The sequence below is a fragment of the Hemibagrus wyckioides genome, linkage group LG04 (assembly GCF_019097595.1).
Source record: "Hemibagrus wyckioides isolate EC202008001 linkage group LG04, SWU_Hwy_1.0, whole genome shotgun sequence".
Classification (NCBI taxonomy): Eukaryota; Metazoa; Chordata; class Actinopteri; order Siluriformes; family Bagridae; genus Hemibagrus; species Hemibagrus wyckioides.
This window is the reverse complement of record NC_080713.1, coordinates 5,335,293-5,355,719: the sequence shown is the minus strand read 5'-3', so window position 1 is coordinate 5,355,719 and position 20,427 is coordinate 5,335,293. Positions and strand designations below refer to the sequence as shown.

Below are 20,427 nucleotides of genomic sequence, written 5' to 3'. Positions count from 1 at the left end.
TTCCATAAGTATTCACCCCCCTTTGAACTGTTCACATTTTTCATACATTCAGAATATATTATATGATGAATCTACACAAATTAGCCCAAAATATTTCCCCACATTATTTAAATAATAACATATTAGTAGTCGTTGCGTAATTATTTACCCCTATTGCTGCTCCCATATCTGATACAAAGGCAAATATCCCTTTTTTAATTGCAGGTATTTATTTAAAGAGCATCCTCTTCATTTTGGCCATGTCACTATTAATTTTTAATCTTTTTAAAATCATGCCATGGCTCTCTTTTTCATGTCTATATTCTGTATAATATACTGTGCCATAATTTCTAATGTCTAGAGTTAGAACCTGTTTACGGTGGTTGGTGCGTTGCTGTCGTAGATCTTACCTGACAGGTTAACGGGGCATGATATTAAATAAAGAGGAGGATTTTAAAGCCTACTTTTTTCCAGCAGTTTGATCCTGATCTTGGCTTACCGCTCTCCTCGTGTCCCTGTGGGTTTCCTCTGGATTCTCCGGTTTCGGAATAGGTGGATTTGGCTAGTCTAAATTGTTCCTAGGTGTGAATGTGTGAGTGTGTGAGTCTATCCAGGGTGTATTCCCGCCTCACACCGTGTGCTCCAGTGGTAGGCTCCGGACCCTGACCAGGATAAAGTGCTTACTGAAGATGAATGAAGACAGGAAGTAAGGTCTAAAATAGATTAAAGTGAGGATTACAGTTGGCCTTTGGCTGTGATCCAATTGTCCCTCAGAACAAAGTACACTTCAGTGAGCGGAGCAGAGACTAAAAAGTCCTGGAATGGAGGTTATTACCTTCCTTGCTCTTTCTCCTCTGCGCAAAGGCAGTGCTGTAAAATGCTCAGTTCAACTCCTAATGGAAGGATATTTGCCATGGTATTTGGTTTTCCTAATGAAGCAGCGGGATGATCATTCAGAGCTCTATATTTATTATAGTGAACAATGCACACTCCTAATGACATCCCTCGTTTAACAAAAGAGATGGGGCTGTTATACTTTTACACAAATATATTCAGATTGTATATCGGTTCAGGAAGATAAACAAAAATTTTTCAGATGGAGCATGCTAATATTAGCCCATAATTCTGCCTTCCTTTCCTCCTGCGGGGACTGTGGGAGTGTAATTAAAGCAATAATTAGAAATGTTCCCACATCTCGAGGTGAATCCTTGAGCTGAGTCTCGGAGGTGCGGAGTGCGAAGTGAAACCTCGCTTCCCAGCTGGGGCTTCATTTAGTCAGGACACACTCTGCTTCGAGACGCCGTGTCCCATTACCATGTTCTGGTCCGAATCGGTTCTCGTTCAAACTGCACATTATATATCACTAATAAGGGGAAATTGTTTTTTTTCCCCCCACATATTTCATATCATACTGTATGTCACAAATGATGCTAAGGATGAAGATATTTGATAGGAAGAGGGATGGAAGCTAATTAGCAGTGTTAGCAAATGTTTTTTTTAATGGTTGATTTCACCAGTTAATGTGCCAATCAGCTTAATCCTCATTTTGCATTCTTGAGAGCTGAAGCTAGATGAGTTTCAACGAAAAAAAAAGGGTTTCAACCATTTAAAGAGCCTGAGAATTAACGCAAAACTATGCTGTTACACGAAAATCATCATCAACGTGAACCCAAGTCTTCTTCTTGTTTATTTTTTCAGAAAGTTCCTTATTGTACCATTCCTGGGACTTGAGAAATGCCCTAAAGCCAGAATCATATACCCCAAACGCCTTCTCCTGCTTTGTACTCTGTAGCTTTGATAGCTCTTTGACAGTGTGACAGGTACATGCTAGATATTTAGATCAGAGAGTACTATTCGTGTCCTATCATCATCAGTCAGCTGGACGTAAGAGGATTTTGACCATTCGGTTGTCAGATACCTTGATGCTAGACTTGGACATGGTGGGTTTTTTTTTTACCAGCACACTGGTGTTCTAATCTTCCAGCGAAATGGAAATCGACTTACCGGCCATTTTCAATCAGTATAAACGAATTATTTTCAGGCTGATATAAAATGAGTCAGAACTCTGTTGGCTTTCAGTCTGCTTTAGACGTGTCTTTTTCCCTCTGTTGGATAACCCTACATAGAATTTTAGTGGCTGAAGATAAATGCTTATGAACAAGCACTTGGGGCGTCTCAGAGAGCAGAAATAGGTTTGATATCAACATTTCCTTTGAAGATAGAAACATTTGTGTGAACATTTTCGATCTTTCTAGGAATATATTGCCCCTAAAGAGCTAGGTAACAAAAAAAAAACTTAAGAAAACTACAAATTCGTAAAGCCCTGTCTACTTTTTATGTGAGGTTCATATTAACCACCACTCATGGACACAGGCACAATTGAATTTTTTTGACCTCTGGTAACACCAGCTTGAATAAATCTCCCAGATTCTGCTGTAGACATGTGTCTTCTGTCGAAAGAAGGCTATTCATTGAGTTGTAAAGACGTGATGCTGTGCGCTTTAAGTTTCAGAATCAATGAAGACTCGGTAAGTCCCAATACAAACAATGTAATGTGATCTACATATTTATTATTGCGCATATTTATTGAATCGACTGACTTGTTGTCATTGTTAACTTTGTAGACTAACGCATTAGTCTACAATGTTAACATTTTTTTGACACAATGCCATTTGCAAGACTGACTAACTCATTTAGTAATATTGATAAAAATATTTACACAAAATACCTTATAGTATAAATGACCATTTCCTGGACAGGGTATGATTTGTTATCCCCAAACCACATCCAAATGACAGAAGAGAAGTTTTTAAATAGTTCCTCATCCTCATTCTAGTTTTGTACTGATGCCTGCTTTAGAAAAAATATCATTCCACAGACATTCTTCTATTCTTTTATTGATATATATATATATATATATATATATATATATATATATATATATATATATATATATATATATATATCCCATAAGGGGAAGATTCAAATGCTAAACATTAATTGTCATGCAGTCTGATGTCGGCTAATGAAGATGAGGCTGAGCATCAAAATATCATCCTTCCTCAAGGTCACATTCGCCTCCGTTATATGTCACATTATTGTCCAAATCATAAAAGATGAATACATGGATTTCAACGGGACTAAATTCAATCTAAGTTTGGTGTCCATGGTGATAATCAAGCATCATTACGGTTTGATGACGTAAGTGTTTCTGTTGTCGATAAGTGACAGTGCCAATCATGACCTCATCTCACCCGCCAAGCAGTCTGCTCCAGATGCTCTAGACACCAAACAAGGAATGGTCGTGCTACCAAGTTAAGCTGGACGATGGTGGGCAGCAATGTGACAGGGATAAGAGTGACAGAGATAAAAGGCTCCTAAGTGCTACACAGTAAGCGTCACACTGAGGAGGGCTGCCACGCCGTCTCGGCTGCCCCTTCACTCTGACAGCTGGTTCACTGTAGCTGTCACATTTCACCATGGCTAAAAATAAGACGCTGCCCGGATGTCCTCCTCCATCGACGAAGCATGGAGTGGAATCAAATTAGTCAGCATGTGATTAAATCAAATTCGAATCAAAGCACTAATGACTGACCTCCGAGAACGTCCACTGCACCAGACGCTCGTGACGTCACGGTTCGCCCCGCGATGGCTATCTGACCAAGCCGAGCTCTTAGAGTCGAGTGTCCAGGGGCATGATTTGAGCGCATTAATGAAGGAGGTGTTTAAAATGCTGAAGCATCCCCTTTAGGCCAATATTGCTTTAATGACGGCGTTTAAACCCCCTCTTTAGGACCGCAAGCAAATCCCAAATCAGCCAAGAAGATTTAACAAAGATGATGTAAGTGGGCGGGAACATGACAGACAATTATGCAAGGCGGTTTGATCTTGGTGTAGGGAGCTTTGGAGGCTGGACCATCTGTATTTGTTTATTATGTGGAGGCAGAGAGTCTATCTCTATTAATATTGTCATGTGGGGACGTTCAGATTTTATGGCTTATACTGCAGTGCTCATTTTTCAGGGACTTATCCGACATGCCCAAACTCGCGTACTTGACTGGAGTGGCTGGCCAATTCTTAGTATGATCACGTATTTATAAGTATTGAAGAAATTCCACTGATGAGCTTTTTCGGTTTTAATTTTAACCCACTGACCTGGCACCTTTGTGAGACTCTGGCCAGTTTGAGATAACAGGAAAGCATGAATAGTGTATTATGGGCTATACAAAGAGCCTTGGCAGTTACAGTGACGAGTCCTTCACAAGGCAAATGCGCCTTGACTGAAATTAATATGTTCAGTAAGCTGTCTCGCAAGACTTACATAAAGAATATGCAAGGGTATGTTTTAGCACTTCCTTACAAGTTACAACCAAAACACCCGCTTTCATCCACTTCATCCATTTCTTTCCATCCAAACAGGGCCTGAATTACAGTATAATACAGCAATAGAGTAATTATGACTGACATTGTTTCAGCGTAGAAACTCGCAGGTTACAGCACACAGTGTGCAACTTTGCACCAGCCTTAATGAAGAAGATTATAAAAATATGTATTTATAGAAGTCATGTATTTAATCCGTTACATTTCAGATGTTCCTTTATTATGTAAAAAAAAAAGAAAGAAAATAATTAATGTTGACATATTAAAAAAATATTGAAAAAATACCAAACCAAATGCTTAATAATAATAATAATACATTATAAAATGCAATAAAAATATAAGCATAATTAAACATTAAATATTATATATATATATATATATATATATATATATATATATATATATATATATATATATATATATATATAAATAAAAAATAAAGATAATAAAAATTAAATAAAAAATTTATTTAATATAATATGCTAATATTATTAATAATATTAATGTTAATACTGATATTATTAGTATTAGTAGTAGTAGTAGTAATTAATCAATTAATTAGTACATTTTTTAAGAGGAGCTTGTGTATGGAGCATGCTCCTGATAATCTGAGTATTATAATAAACAGATGTAAAAGACTATAATCAGTTGTCAACACTTGTTAGTTGATGTTTACTTAACATTTATGGAAGGAGTCTCCAGTGACAGCTCTTTGCGAGAGAGCTAGCCTTTTTCGCTTTCTGTTTTCACTGCAACATGACAAGCTGCTTATTTTGTCTCATTAGCATGGACAGCGAGGAAAAAGAGAGGCTGGTGATGGGAAAAGTGTTTACAGATACTATAACATGAGGGTTAAAAAGAACGTACTTGTTTCAATGATGTTCCATAAGATTAAATATAACTATAAATTATCAGAGAGCATACACAGTTACAGAATCATAAAAATTATAATGCCTGCTGGGTTCCTGTTTTATTTCAATACAGTTTTTTCCTTTATTAGGGATGGGTGAAAGATAAATGAATTAGTTTTCAGGCTGGCTTACGGCTCATGTTCCCCTCACAACTGCCTGAGATATTTCTTAGGGATGTGTGGATGCAGCACACGGCCCTTTAATATCGACCACAGCTAGGCTTATTCATCAGTTAAATAAATAACTATGACCTTTTGTTGTACCGAAAACATCGCTACAAAAAAACTGAGACTGATGGATTATGCATAATAAGTAGAACATTGCTTACAGCACATAAAGTTTTAGAGGAATGGGCTTGAAAAGTTAAACTAGTGGCACCAAACTGGGCTTTAACGGCAACAGTGATAGTGCTATAAAAAATTAGGATTATTATTATTATATGCTTTATTATTTTACTGTCATATATATATATATATATATATATATATATATATATATATATATATATATCTTTGATAATAAACAGATATTAATGAATAGACTACAATAATTTCATGATAGATGTTATCTTGTGTAGGTGATGTGACTGGGGGTTGATCTTGGTTTATTCTCAAAGGAGGGCAAGAATGAATAAGAATAAAATTTTAAAAGAAGAACAAATCACATTTTGAAGTAGAATAAAAAGAGCCAGTGAAAAAAGAAGCTTGTGTTGTGGATTTTAAATAATAACATGAGGAAAATCTCAATTTATAGATTTAATGATATAACAAATGATGACTTATAGAATAATAATAATAATAATAATAATAATAATAATAATAATTATTATTATTATTATTATTATTATTATTATTATTATTATTATAAAATTATAAAGATATTGAAAACAACATAGAATCAAATAATAAAATAAAATAAAATAATCGATCATGGGGTAATGTGCTATGGCAACAAAGAGTGGAGTGTGTTTATGGAAATTTTTGACCATTCCTCTAGAAGTGCATTTGTGAGGTCAGACACTGATGTTGGATGAAAAGGCCTGACTTGCAGTCTCCACTCTAATTCATCCCAGTGGTGTTCCATCAGGTTGAGGTCAGGACAGTGAAGTTCCTCCACACCAAACTCACTCATCCATGTCTGTATGGACCTTGCTTTGTGTACTGGTGTGAACAGGAAGGGGTCATCCCCAAACTGTTCCCACAAAGTTGGGAGCATAAAATTGTCCAAAATGTCTTGGTATGAAGCTGAAGCATTAAGAGTTCCTTTCACTGGAACTAAGGGTCTGAGCCCAACCCCTGAAAACAACACCAATGATTTGGAGGCATGTCCCAAAACTTTTGGTAATATGGTGTAGTTCCTGTTATCACTTAGGCTATAGCAGCTACTGTTTAAACAGTTTCTCTCTTTCTCTCTCTCTCTCTCTCTCTCTTTTTCTCTTATAACATTCATAATCCAACAAGAACAAAAACACACCCAGTGTTCTGGAGATCCAGATCTAGTAAATACAGTACAGGGACATCAAAAGTTTGGACACGTCAAATTTAAAATATATTTTTGAAATGTAAAAAAAAATCTTTTTCTTTTAGAACTTCGGAGAAGCAGTGAAGAGGGTGGCCTATTTGGGAACTTTAACAAAGCCTCCTGGGTGAAGCTTATTATAAAGTAGTTGAGAAGATGCCAAGTGTGTGCAAGGAGTGTGTCAGGAATTTAAAATATAATATAGATCTGAATTATTTAGCATTTTTCCTGGTTGCTGCATAATTGAATTTGTGTCATTTCGTAGCGTTAATGTCTTTATTAATATTCTGAAATAACAGAAAATAGTCAAAATGAATTTTTTTTTTTTAATTATGATGGGTGTGTTCGAATTTTTGCCTGGTAGTGAAGGTGATGGATTTCTTTTTTTTTAACACATTAAACTCAGGTACTGATCCTTATTTGTTACTATAATTATAATAGTAATTAATAGTAGCTGCTAAATAATGAGCTTTAAGGCAGTGCATTTCACTAAACATTCTCTTAAGCATAACAATCATCAAAGAAATTGCTTCAAATACATCGCTCTTGCTATTCCCATTAAAATATATATCCTGTTACGCCCCCTTCCTACACCCACTTGTGTTCTGTAGATGAATCCCATTTCCCAAGTGCTGATGGAGGAGCTCTCCCTCTTTGTGTGGCCTCTTTGTTTCTAAGACAGCACTAAAGGATTTTCGGAGAAGCTCTATCTGGAGCGAACATGAGCATATGACAACCAGTTTAATCCATCTGCCACATAGCGTCGAGACACCAAAGCCTTCTTTCTGAAGCTGTGAGAATGAATTCTAACACTGTTTGCTGCGCAGTGTGTGAGTAATTGTCTTAGAATTCACGTGGATCAATCACACTGAGCATTCATCATCATTAGTAACAGTGACAGCCAGCACCAGATGCTTCAACATTGTGAATTTCCCCAGCCTATACTGAGTCAGTTTATTTACAGATTTCATCTTGCCAGTTTCATATAGGAGTCCTAGTTGTAATACAACTTATACGCACTAGGTATGTACAGTGGAACCTCGGCATATGAATATTCTCATTTACGAATTTTTGCCTTAAGAATTGAAAAAAATTTGCGTAAGCATACGAAGCATTTTCGGCATACGAAGGAACCAAACCGAAAGCCAAGTGAAGCAAGTTTACGAATTTTCTGATTTTTTTTCAGTCAGTGAAAGCTGTTTGGAAAGAGTCAACCCACGATACCAACGTTTGGCATGCATTCAAAAGCTAGGTGATTTTTCGGGCTTATTTTTGTTGATAGATTGGTGGCGTGGGGGGTCTGTTCTATTTTTAGCCCCAGCTTGGTGGCACGACTTCCTGTGAGGAGCCTTGACATGGAATGCTTGGCTTGGGTCAGTTCTCTCTCTCTCTACATGCGCTTCGTATTGGTAATATTGGTAATATTTTTGGGTGGCTTGCATTTACATTATTTCCTATGAGAAAATTCGTTTCGCAATATAGATTTTCGCCTTTACAACTCGCCTCCAGAACCAATTAAATTCATATACCTGGGTTCCACTGTATCTTACTTTCATTCGAATTTCAAATTCTATTTCAGGACAGGTGAAAACTTTAACCTGAGTTAAACTTTAGGCAAGGTTTTTTAGTCAAGAAATGTCTTCGGAACAGTGCAAGCGCCATTAACAGGCAAATGGAGTACTTGAAAATAATACTGTACCATAGCTTATAAATGTATGTATACAGAAGGGCCCAAAAATGTATACACACTTCAATATGAAAAATATATGCATGAAAATGTTAGTACTAAATTTATATAAACATTAAAGGGTAGCTGTAAGTCATGTTTGAATTATGCAATCATGTTAAGGTGCTCAGAGTGGTCACTATTAGTATCCAGACACTTGATTTAGGCCAGGGGGGTCCGATATTCTCCACAAAGGGCCGGTTCAATCAAGCAGGAGCCACACCTGATTCCACCTGATTAATCAACTGATCTTAGCTTTCAGTAGGCTCAGGTGTAGCTTCTGCTCGGTTGGAATAAAAACCTGCACCCACACCGGCCCTTTGTGGATAAGATTGGACACCCCTGATTTAGGCAAACTATACAGTAGAACAACATCAGGAATTCGTGCAATTGTTAGTCGTGTTGGTGGTTCTGTTCCAAACACACGTCACCATTGTCGTTGAACTTCACACACATTTTCAAATTTACACAATACCACTTCAAAATGATCTTGCATTGCTCGTAAGTCAAGCATGCATCTGCCATTTCCTTTGGCTCTCTTCTTACGGTCACATGATCGCGTCAACAATGGTGCGACTACTGATATCTTTATAGGAAACATAATACTACACATTGCTGCCATAATTCAATTCAATTCTATACATTTTTTTGGCCTCTGTATAAATAAATATATTGCTGCAATTAATTGAGTCCACTTTTCTACTCATTTTCTGTACCACGTCATCTGTTGTTTATCCAATCACATACATTTATGTACTATATGTAGCTAAAGGCAGCACATCAGACCAGAGATTAGCTACAGAGCTGGAGGCATTAGCTGACATAGTTGAAGATATTTAACAAACGTTCATAGATTTTTCTTTTATTTACCACCTCTGGTTTGATTAGCAACACATTTTTTCATACAAGTTTATTCTCCTTGAGTCAGATTCAATACATGTCTGTGGCGCTAGTCAAATGTAAAGCACCGCTACTAACAAAACTTCATAGTTATTTACAACGAGATACTATTCGATGATGGTTAAGGCATTAAAAGGTAACTTCTGGCACCATTCGGTTATGCCTGTTGTTTATTTAGAACAATATCTAGATTGTAATCGAACCTGTTGCACATTTTAGTTGAATACAACTGCTATAGAAAATAATGGAGTTCTCTCCTGGATTCATATTCAAGCATGAATACATTTAATTGCTGAAAAGGGGCAAGACATGTTGTTTAAAATTTTTTTGGGCTTTGTATATGTTCTGTAGTTTGCTGTGTGTACACTGTAAAACGTTTCAAGATGGCTAAATGTAAAAACAAAAGTTAACCTGTTGCCTTAAAAACATCGGTAAACTCAAAGCTTTGGTTCAACTCACACTTAACCAAGATAACAGCCTAGTTTAATCTTTTAAAACTTTAAAATTTGACAAAAACTTGTCATGAAAATTCGAGTTAAAGAGGAGAAATAGCCTCATAATCATCTTTTACAGTGTAGCTACATAGACAAGCCTGGTGCTACTAGGGAAGCCATGGCAACGAGCAATAAAATAAAGATAAGATTAGCCATTAGCGAGGAGAGTAAAGCAATTTAATCAGCATGAGGTAAAATCGCTGGTGTAAATGCAGGGTAAATTGCCGCAATGTATAAAAGCACTTGATATATATCTGTTTGTTTTGTCTGATCAGCCTCACCAGTCAAAACAGCAAGTTAGTTTCGGTCAAAATAAGTTTTGAATTGTGTGTGTGTGTGTGTGTCCATCATCTTCGATGCTATATGTAGCTTTTTGCGATAGAGGGAATATAGAAACTGAGAATCGCTTTCCTCGATTCTATTAAGCGCCTCCTTTTCTTTTAAAGTAACAGCAGAAAAGTAGCGAGAGTGAAAGAAAGGAGAACCTCTTCCACATCACCCACCGTCTCCATCATTTATACATTCCAAGAAAAGTCTCTCACCATTTGGAGCTCAGATGTACAGAGATGCATTAAACCTAATTCTTCAGACCTCACTCGGCATAATAACCCTACATTATAGAGGATTTCAGCAATTTACCAAGAGAATTTTACTCTCTGATTGCGCCAAAGCCTCTCTTCACTTTGCGTTGCTAATTTATTAACTCTGAAGATCGACGAGTGAGAAAGTGAAAGCGACAGAGAGAAAGAGCGAGCGACAGAAGGATCAGTCCCTTAGCTGAACCCAATTACGTCTAATGGCTTCTGCTCTTTCATATTACCATTTTTATCTGAGATTTGCATGCTGTCATGCCGGCCTGGCTGGAGAGCCCTCGGCTCCTTATAGAAGTTGACAGAGACGTTTAAGGACAGCTAACATTGAAAATCAAACATAATCATTTTTCGGGTCATATTTCAGTGGGGTCTTGATCAACTGGTGGGTTCTGAGTGCTGATGATTAGACATGGAAACCCTTTTTTTGTTGGAGGTGGTTCCTCAGGGTTCTGTTATCTGAAAGTCTGGTAACAGTAATGATAATGATATAATACTTACGCAAACTAAACACGAGAGATGCTGGACAGGGATTTTAAAATGATTGATGATGTAAAAATACTTGAAGTATTCTGTGAGAAGACATACAGTATACAGCTGAACCTCGTATATGAATGGTCCTCTCTTATGAATTCTCACCTGAAGAATTGAAATTTGCAAGAAATTTGCATGGGCATATGAAGCATTTTCAGCATACGAACAAGCGAACTGAACCAAAGACCGGTGAAGCTGCACGTACGTCTGGGAGCCATTCAATACTTGTTTGCATCAGTGGAAAGCCAAGCAAAGCCAAACGAAGCAAGTTTACGAATCATTTGATCTATTGAGTCCACCCACGATACCAACATTGCCTTTGGCAAATGTTCAAAAGCTACGTGGTTTTTCGCACGTTTTTTGTTGACAGATTGGTGACATGGTTGGTCTGTTCTATTTTTAGTCCAAGCTTGGTGGCACGACTTCCTGTGAGGACCCTTGACCCTTGGAAATTGGTAATATTGGTAATATTTTTGAGTTGCTGGAATGGATTATCTGCACTGACATTATTTCTTATAGGAAAATTTATATCTCAATTTTCGCCTTAAGAACTCGCCTCCAGAACGAATTTAATTCGTCTGCCGAGGTTCCAGTGTATTTATCATTTTTCTTAAGGTACATAATACAGCTGCTATAATGTAAGTGCTAACAAGGACTTTTTTCATGCATTTTTTACTACTTTAAATGCAACTATAAATTGATAAAAGCAAAAGTCTTTTCACCCTGTAATAATTTTTAAAAATGTTAACTTTGCCAAATTGCTGGTGTATAATCAGAATAAAACACTTCAGGTTGTGCTGCTAAAGGAAAAACAACCAACTTGCCCCGTTGACCCGTATTGTTTTCCTTATCAACACACACTTTTCCCAACTTTTACATGAAACCAACTAGAAGCGATAGACAATACATAAAAAACAGTTCCATTTTATGAATTGATTTGCGTATAACACACGCTAAAGCAATCATATTTTAACCTCTGACTCTGAGCTTATTATTCATTTATTCATCCTAAAGCATATTATTCAGCAAGTAATATGAATTATTCAATAACTAAAATGTAGCTAAAAGGAAAATGATGTAGTTACAAAAGAGCCCTGAGAGTTCAAGGGGTTAATTCAGCTAACCCGAGTTGCTTTTAGCCACAGTGTCTATATAAGGTGTGGGAATTGATCAGATTTAAAAGACGGGGCATTGTGTAAACATGAGATTTGTTGAGTTGTAGAGCTGTTGATTTCCCAGAGAGCCTGAACTCCTCTTGATCTTTGTTCTTACACTGAAATTGGGTGAAATGAATTCAGTTTTTATTAAAAAATATAAAATGGACAGGTTTACATAAAAAAATCATTCCATTCCATTTTTAATAATAAAATTATATCATATATTATTTAGTTTAGAGTATATGCTTCACTGTGCCTTCTGAAAGCTATAGACGTCTCTCTCTCTCTTCTATCTATTTATCTATCGCTATCTTTGACTCATTGTTTCACTTTTCTTTTCTTTTTTTTTTATCGCAGTACCACAGCATCATTTTCCAAGTAGCACTTCCTAATTAATGCTATCAGTGAACGCTTTTACAGCTAGTTAATGCTACAAAATGGCGTTTACTTCCAGTCAGAGGAGCCGACATCGGATGCCATTATGTGTTCGCAACAGAGCTTGAAAAGAGCAATTGGCATTTTGCAAAGCAAATGGGCATCTCATGCTGGAGGGGGGCAGTTTAGGTAGATTGAGTGAAAAAGGTGCAATCAGGTGAATGACTCCACTCAGAAAATGTAAATGTGCCCCGGGTTAAATGCTCTGAATAAACACAGAGAGAGCTTGATGTCTTCTCTCATGCGAAAAGAGATGGAACTTTCTATCCAGTGCGCACTTGACACTCGTCCTTATGAGCTCGGGATCGCTATCTGGCAGAGATATAAACAACTGTTTTCAATAATACTGGGGATATCAAGCCATACTTCTATCACAAAAAGGGAAAAAACCTTAATTTGTATGATTGTTTCCCAATATTTACATGCTTATTTATTATTCTTTCACTAAATAAATGATCATTGTTGGCTTGTTATGCGAAAACCCTTTCCCTAATTCTAGCTAACTAAATACACTATATTGCCAAAAGTTTTGGGACACCCCTCCAAATCATTGAATTCAGGTATTGTTTTTCAGGGGTTGGACTCGGTCCCTTAGTTCCGGTGAAAGGAACTCTTAATGCTTCAGCTTCATACCAAGACATTTTGGACAATTTCATGCTCCCAACTTTGAGGGAACAGTTTGGAGATGACCCCTTCCTGTTCCAACATGACTGCACACCAGTGCAAAAAGCAAGGTTTATAAAGACATGGATGAGCGAGTTTGGTGTGGAATTTGACTGTCCTGCACATATGCGCTTCTAGAGGAATGGTCAAAAATTCCCATAAACACACTCCTAAAACTTGTGGAAAGCCTTCCCTGTAGAGTTGAAGCTGTTATAGCTGCTTTCAAGAATAAATCATTAAAATAGCTAATCATGGCCACAATACTGGGGTGTGATGCAGCCTACAGCAAACCAGAGTTACTGTTAACATCTCAAAGTTGAAAATTATGTCCTAGTATATGTCCTAAAGTGTTTTATTCCTACTTTTTTAAAGAATGGTATATCATACATTTTATTTACATTTACATTACATTTAATGCTATGGAACAAGTTTGTTTTTTTTTTTACAAACAATCAGTCCATCACCAGCCTCTATTTATTTATTTATTTATTTATTTATATATATTTATTTATTTATTTATTTTTGTTATTTCTCTTGCAGTTAAAAAGACAAAAAAATCAACTTTTTATACGCAACATCCTCCATCATGAAAAATTTCCGGGAAAACTTCCAAAATCAGATTAGGGAAATAAGTAGCACTGTTATATAATATCATTTTAACATAAACAATTTTTGCAACTTTTAATAATGAAGGGACATCCGTGAGGTTTTTTTTTTTTTAGTATAAATACAATTTTTTTTGTCTTTATGTCCTAAGGGTATGCAAAATTTTACACTCAGCTTCATGAATTGTATAAAGCAGAAACTCGGCATACGAATTTAATTCGTTCTGGAGTTCATAATGTGAAAATTTGTATTGTGTAATGAATTTTCCCATAAGAAATAAGGTAAATGCTGATAATCCAGCCTCCCAAAAATGTGACCATTACGAAGCGTATGTGAACTGTATGGCTGCTTACAAAGAACTGACCCAAGCCAAGCATTCCATGTCAAGGCTCCTCACAGGAAGTCGTGCCACCAAGCTGGGGGTAAAAATAGAACAGACCACCCACGGCACCAATCTGCCAGCGTTCGGTTCAGTTCATTCGTATGCCAAAAATGCTTCATATGCCGATGCAAATTTCTTGCAAAATTTCAATTCTTAAGGCAAAAATTTGTAGGGGAGGGCACTCGTTTGCTGAGGTTCCACTGTACATTCATTAGGTAGCGCATGTTGCAAACTTGAGAAGCCAGTGCTACAAATGCCTCTTTGAATCCGGCTCCACAAAAGAAATAAAAGGAGTAGAAAACAAAGCATATGGAGTTTAATTACACTGACAGGTGGCAGGTGCTTGTATTGGACAAGAGAAAGAGATTCTAGTAGAGTCTCTATGACTTATATGAGTCACTGTAATTGATTTATAAGTCTCTTCCGAGAGAACATCGAGTGGATGAGTGGCTTTTAATATGGAGAGATGCAGTTAGCAGCACACGCCATGGCCTAAATAGGATTAAGTAGCTTTAAATTGTGGCGTCCATTAACACTCATCAGCCTGCATGGGCGTCCAGGAGCATCCCATGGGTGCAGTTAACATTAGGATTAGCAGACCTTCCCTTATCAACATCCCTCTCTCTCCCTCTCTCTCTGGCTCTCTTTCCTTTGGCAGAGAAAAGTGGAATGACCCTGCACATTTTTTGTTCCATTCCGCTGTCATTATTTAAGAGGTTCATTAGTGATCGACTCCATGCTCGGTGTAAGCTTAAGCCTTATTCTTGACTCATAGCCCTAAAATGAGTTTTTACACACACATGCAAATACACACACTCCCAGAAAAAAGAGCCATTAGTGGCATCTGTAAAAAGCAGGGAAAAAAAGGACAGTGATTATATAAGGGAGAGCTCGTCGTTACAGGCATCAGCGTTTTTGTGACTGAGAGCACAGTGGCCTGGAATTCGAAGCAGATTAACGGAAACATAAACTAACCCATTACAGGAAAAAGCCCTCACAGCGTGACCAGGAATATGACCTTGAGAAAGGTTTAAAAGCTTGACAGTCTAAAGAGATGGGGGGAAAATGTACACATGGAATGCAGTGGGATTTCAAAATTAACGATGATGATCTAATACTTGCAAGTGACACTAATGACGGCACAGTACACGATAAAGGCATTAGCGGTTTCCTTATAGAAACAGAAACCGAAAATTGAAATAGGAATAGAAAAGCATCCGCCATGTTGTCAAGAATGTGTGAGTTCAAATTCTAATGATGTCATTTGCTAACGTCATGTGTCTCAGAGGAGGCACGTGCTAAACTTTACCCTCCACATTTGGTAGCTGTTGTGTGATTATGAAAATTAGCTAGTGTGTAGAAATCAGTAATGACTACAATTATACAAAAAAATAGGTTAAATAATAAGTATCAAACAATGAAATGAAAATCGCTTGGAAAATGAACCTGTAATCCTAATTTAAAATTGTGTAGCATTGGAATTATGGGTTCAGAACTTAATTGATGGTTTGATTGATTAAGAGACAATGAGGGCATGGAGAAGGCGGACATTTTAGCCCACTTTGGAGCTCTATTTGTGGTTAAAACAAAGCCTTAGAGCTGTCACAGAGCTTATTTTCTTTCAGTCAATTATTTTTAAGTCAAAAAAATATATATTTGACTTATATTTATAAGTCAAAGTCTTGGTTTATTTAAACAAATATTGGGCATAATTCATTACTTTATTTATCTATAAGATAAGATATATATATATATCTTATATATATATATATGTTGTACCTGTAGTACATTTTGTTTGGTATTAAATCAAACCTCTTTATGTAGCATTTTCTTGACTTTATTTAGTTATACTGATTATTTTCCCCAGGTCAAAGTTTTTGTTTATTTGATAAAATATTTGGGGATAATTCATAAACTTTATTTATTTATTTGTTTGTTTATACAATCTGTATAACTAAAAAATGTCAAGAAATAAAATCAACAGGTACAATATATCTTATACACAAACAAACAAACAAATAAATAAATAATCCAATATTTTATTAAATAAACAAATAATTTGATTTTTCCCAGGTCAAAGGCTTAGTTTTTTAATAAAACTCTTAATAATTTTTAAACTTTATTTTTTTATTTATTCATTTATATACTGAAGTAGATATACTGTACCTCTACTGTACATTATTTTGTTATACAGATTCTTTCCCCTAAGTTTTTGTTTATTTAATAAAATACTGGGGATAACAATAAACTTTATTTATTTATTTATTTATTTATTTATTTATTTATTTATTTATTTATTTATAAGATATATTGTACCTGTAATACATTTTGTTTGGTATCAAATCAAGCCTTTGTTTATAATTTTTTTTCATGACATAATTTTCTTGACATTATTTAGTTATACAGACAAATATGATTTTGAAATGTTTAGGACTCACAGTAGTTTACTAGTTTACTAGTTTACTAACAGTAAACTTTTTAGTCATTTTTTTTCTTTGTTAAACTTTTGCTACAAATATTCCGAGAATCAAATCGAATTGTGAAGCCAGCAACATAAACTGAATTAAATCATGACTGGAATGTATTATTACACTTCTATTGTCCAAAACTTTCACAGGTAGTGTATGTGATAATTATATCTGTTTATGACATACCTAGAACTCAAACTTCTTTAATGTTTCTCTATAGATTTGTTCTGGATATATAGCCTTGGTAGCAAAAATAAACCAGATTTAATATTCTAGTCCTTTTTTTAGATCATGATTTGCCCAAGAAAAAACAAAAAAGCCAACGGGGAGATAAACCTACTGAGCTCTTCAGATTTAATGATTCTAATTTACTATTTATTGCTTCTTCATTTTGTCTATAAACAGCTCCATTCTACACCAGACTCTATTAGTGGAGAAATCAAGGACAGTACACTAACCACTGAAATTTGTTCCCCAGATTTTTCATATGACCTATGACCTGGCCAGTGCGATGGTGCGTATCGTGAACTTGATTGGCATGATGCTCCTGCTGTGCCACTGGGATGGCTGCCTACAGTTCCTCGTACCTATGCTGCAGGACTTCCCTCCCGACTGCTGGGTCGCCAAAAACAAGATGGTGGTGAGTATTTTCAGACGGTTCCTTAATCTCAATCAGATTTTTTTTTGGTAGGGGGTTCATGCTGTCTCCTCCTCATCTCATGTGATTTCTGTTAATTACAGGACTCAACCTGTGCATGTGCCCAAGCTGAGATTCATCTGTTCTGTATTTCGTGACATTTGGTCTATTCTATTTTGTACAGTATTTCGGACATTCATCTCGATAGACAGAAAAAGTTATAATACTTCCATGAAGGTGAAATCTCACAAGGTGTGTTATTAAAAAAATAGTCAAGGAGAAATTGCATAGGTGCTAATTTTTTTTGTAAAGCCCTACTTCAATATCAGTCAAGTATTGACAATTTTCCAGTGAGCACCCTCGCTGTGCTTTAATTTTGCGTTATTGTTAGTCGAGAGGTGTTCCGTTTTCGAGAGGCCCTGATGCTCAGGAGAGTGACGAGAGAGCCTGGTCTCATTACAAACTCTCTTCCACCTGGTAATTGAGTTCCCTTTCCAGTTATATAAACAAGCTGCTGAACACCTGAGGTGTGACCCTGGATCACCTGCATGAGAAGGACTGGAGTATCCAGCCAGGGGCCAGATAAGAAAAGACTCATGTGACATTTGATTTATAGCCAGAATTCACCGATGAGGCTTCCGGGAACTTGTGGGCTTTGGAGGACTAATGGTGATTTGGTCATTACCTTACAGAATACCTAAAATAGCACAGACGCATCAGAAGTGAGTTATAAAGGCTGATCAGATTGAAAGTAGGTCACCAAAACTCTGAGGGTAGAACAAGTGCATTGTGGGAATGATGAATTCGGGATGATGAAGCATGCCATGGAGAATAACGACAAGAAATTAAAAAAGGAATTAAAACTCTGTTGTGTTTAAATGATAAGAAATTACCGGTGTCCAACTGTCCACCAGTTTTCCCCTCACTTTGGTTCCCACCGACCAGCTAGCTATAAACCGGGGAGGATAAAAGGCTTACACATGCTTCCTGTAAGATACTGGAATTCAAGAGAGACTGTATCTTTTTACTCATGCTCTGTCACTGGGCAATATAACAGATTCGGGGGAGAAGTGCTCTCTGCCCTCTTACGCATACATCGGGCTTCTTACACTCAGTTTTGAAACAGCACTGATCTTGCATCTTTGGTAGCATTGTTTACATTCAGTGGTACGTCTAACACGCTAAATAAATGAGTTTCTAACACGTATGATGAACAACTTTGACGCTCATTTCTGTAGATTGCGGGTGTAAATTAGCAGCGCTGCCATTCTAATGGACGAGCAGGAAGTTGAAGTACTTTTTTTGGTTAAAAATAGCCTGTTGACTAGCGTCAGTATGATCGGAGAAAGCGTATGCCATCTTTCTCACCCAGGGAATGAATATACTCCCTTAGCTCCAGGCCATGGATGGCTATGGCATCATGGAGATCTCGTGACAATAATGTTTTTCTGTTGTGCCGCTGGGGAGCTCAAGTTACTGATGGTTTTGTTTTTCTTCTGTTACACGAATGTTATTAGATGCAACCCCAGTAATTAATGTACTTGTTAGTCACATGCAGGGGATTAATGCACCATGTCGTCATTTCTTTTCCAATCTGGCAGCTCCTTTTTAGGAATTCACCTCTGCACAAATTAGTTTGAAAGCAATTTGGACATGTCTCCTGAGGAAAGCACTGGTATTGATTTCCACATAGATCCGAAGGAAAAGAGACATGTACTCAAAATTTAGGGATGCAATGAAATCTGTCTAACCATCTGAGCCGAATTCTTCACATTTTCCCGGGCCTTTATGTGTTTCATTCACATTCTGCATGCTTAGCATGTGTGGCACATTTCAGGTTCTGAATGCCACAGTCCAGAAACACCTGCTATGGCCGCCTCAAGTGGCCCAGACCTTTGAGACTGTAGCACTAGTTGACCTTTAGCATAGCGAGTGTGATAGCCTCAGGGTGTGTGTCCCTCTTTTCCCCCTGCAGAATGATACGTGGGGCCAGCAGTACTCGTATGCCCTCTTCAAGGCCATGAGTCACATGCTGTGCATCGGTTACGGCATGTATCCTCCGGTGGGAATGACGGACGTTTGGCTCACCATCCTCAGCATGATCGTTGGAGCAACGTGCTATGCTATGTTTGTGGGCCATGCCACGGCGCTCATCCAGTCTCTGGACTCCTCACGAAGGCAGTACCAAGAAAAGGTAAGTAAGAGTTAGATTTGTAAAAAGGAAATTCTGTAGAAACCTGTAAAAGGTCATGCTTAAAGTGAAGGCAGATAAGTGTCCATTACCAGTACATAATTTTCTCTAATACTGTTTACTGTAAAATTCTGCAACAGAAATTACAATATGTAAGATATAAAGAATTAATATCAGGGTCATTTGCGTGTGATTAATACACAGTATTAAATATCCTATCCGCACTCATTGTAACACATCTTGTTGCTCTCATTTTGTACCCATTTTGACCCTCTTTGGTTTCTCATAGTTTTGCTTCGGATAATCCTGAATTCTGTTTCCACTTCTTCTTCATTTTAGTCATTCACATTTCAGCCACTACACTTTACAAAGCATTGTGTGGTTCTACACCAGTTCTTGCGGATTATTTTTAATGCTATTTTTTTATAATGTTTACCATTTTCATGTAGCTACAGTTTTCTGGTTATTACCTAGCTTCTTGGCTTGGTTTATTCTTATGAATTTCCTTCTGGTAACCATCTCTTGTCTATGTATTATTAATATTTTAGAGTTTTTATTTTCAACTGAATTCAGTCGGTTCTTGCTAGTGGCTGCTATTTCTTAGTAGAACTTTGGTAATGAGTGGCAAGTTTTCAAGTAGATCTTGGGATGAGGGAACAAACTTTTTGTGTTAGAAAGTCACCGTTAAGGCTTTGCAGTGTACTTACTTTCACAGCTCAGAGTTAACAATGTAATATTAATCACAATTTAATGATAACCTAGTTAGCCTACCGTATGCGATTTTTCTAGTATATAAAACAGGAAAGATAAATGATGTATTTTTGCAAAACATAGCAAATGGAGCATGTTTTATCTG

At 36.8% G+C, this 20,427-nt stretch overlaps 1 protein-coding gene across 1 annotated transcript in view; it reads left to right on the top strand.

The window, feature by feature from the left end:
* The window catches only part of LOC131352047 (potassium/sodium hyperpolarization-activated cyclic nucleotide-gated channel 4-like), a 55,635-nt gene extending 35,760 nt beyond the window's left edge, over positions 1-19,875 (top strand). The window contains exons 4-7 of the mRNA XM_058387885.1: positions 17,222-17,383; positions 19,218-19,283; positions 19,356-19,574; positions 19,861-19,875. Of these exons, the coding sequence (XP_058243868.1) occupies positions 17,222-17,383; positions 19,218-19,283; positions 19,356-19,574; positions 19,861-19,875 (462 nt within the window). The remainder of the gene's footprint in view (positions 1-17,221; positions 17,384-19,217; positions 19,284-19,355; positions 19,575-19,860) is intronic.
* The last annotated feature ends 552 nt before the right edge of the window (positions 19,876-20,427 follow it).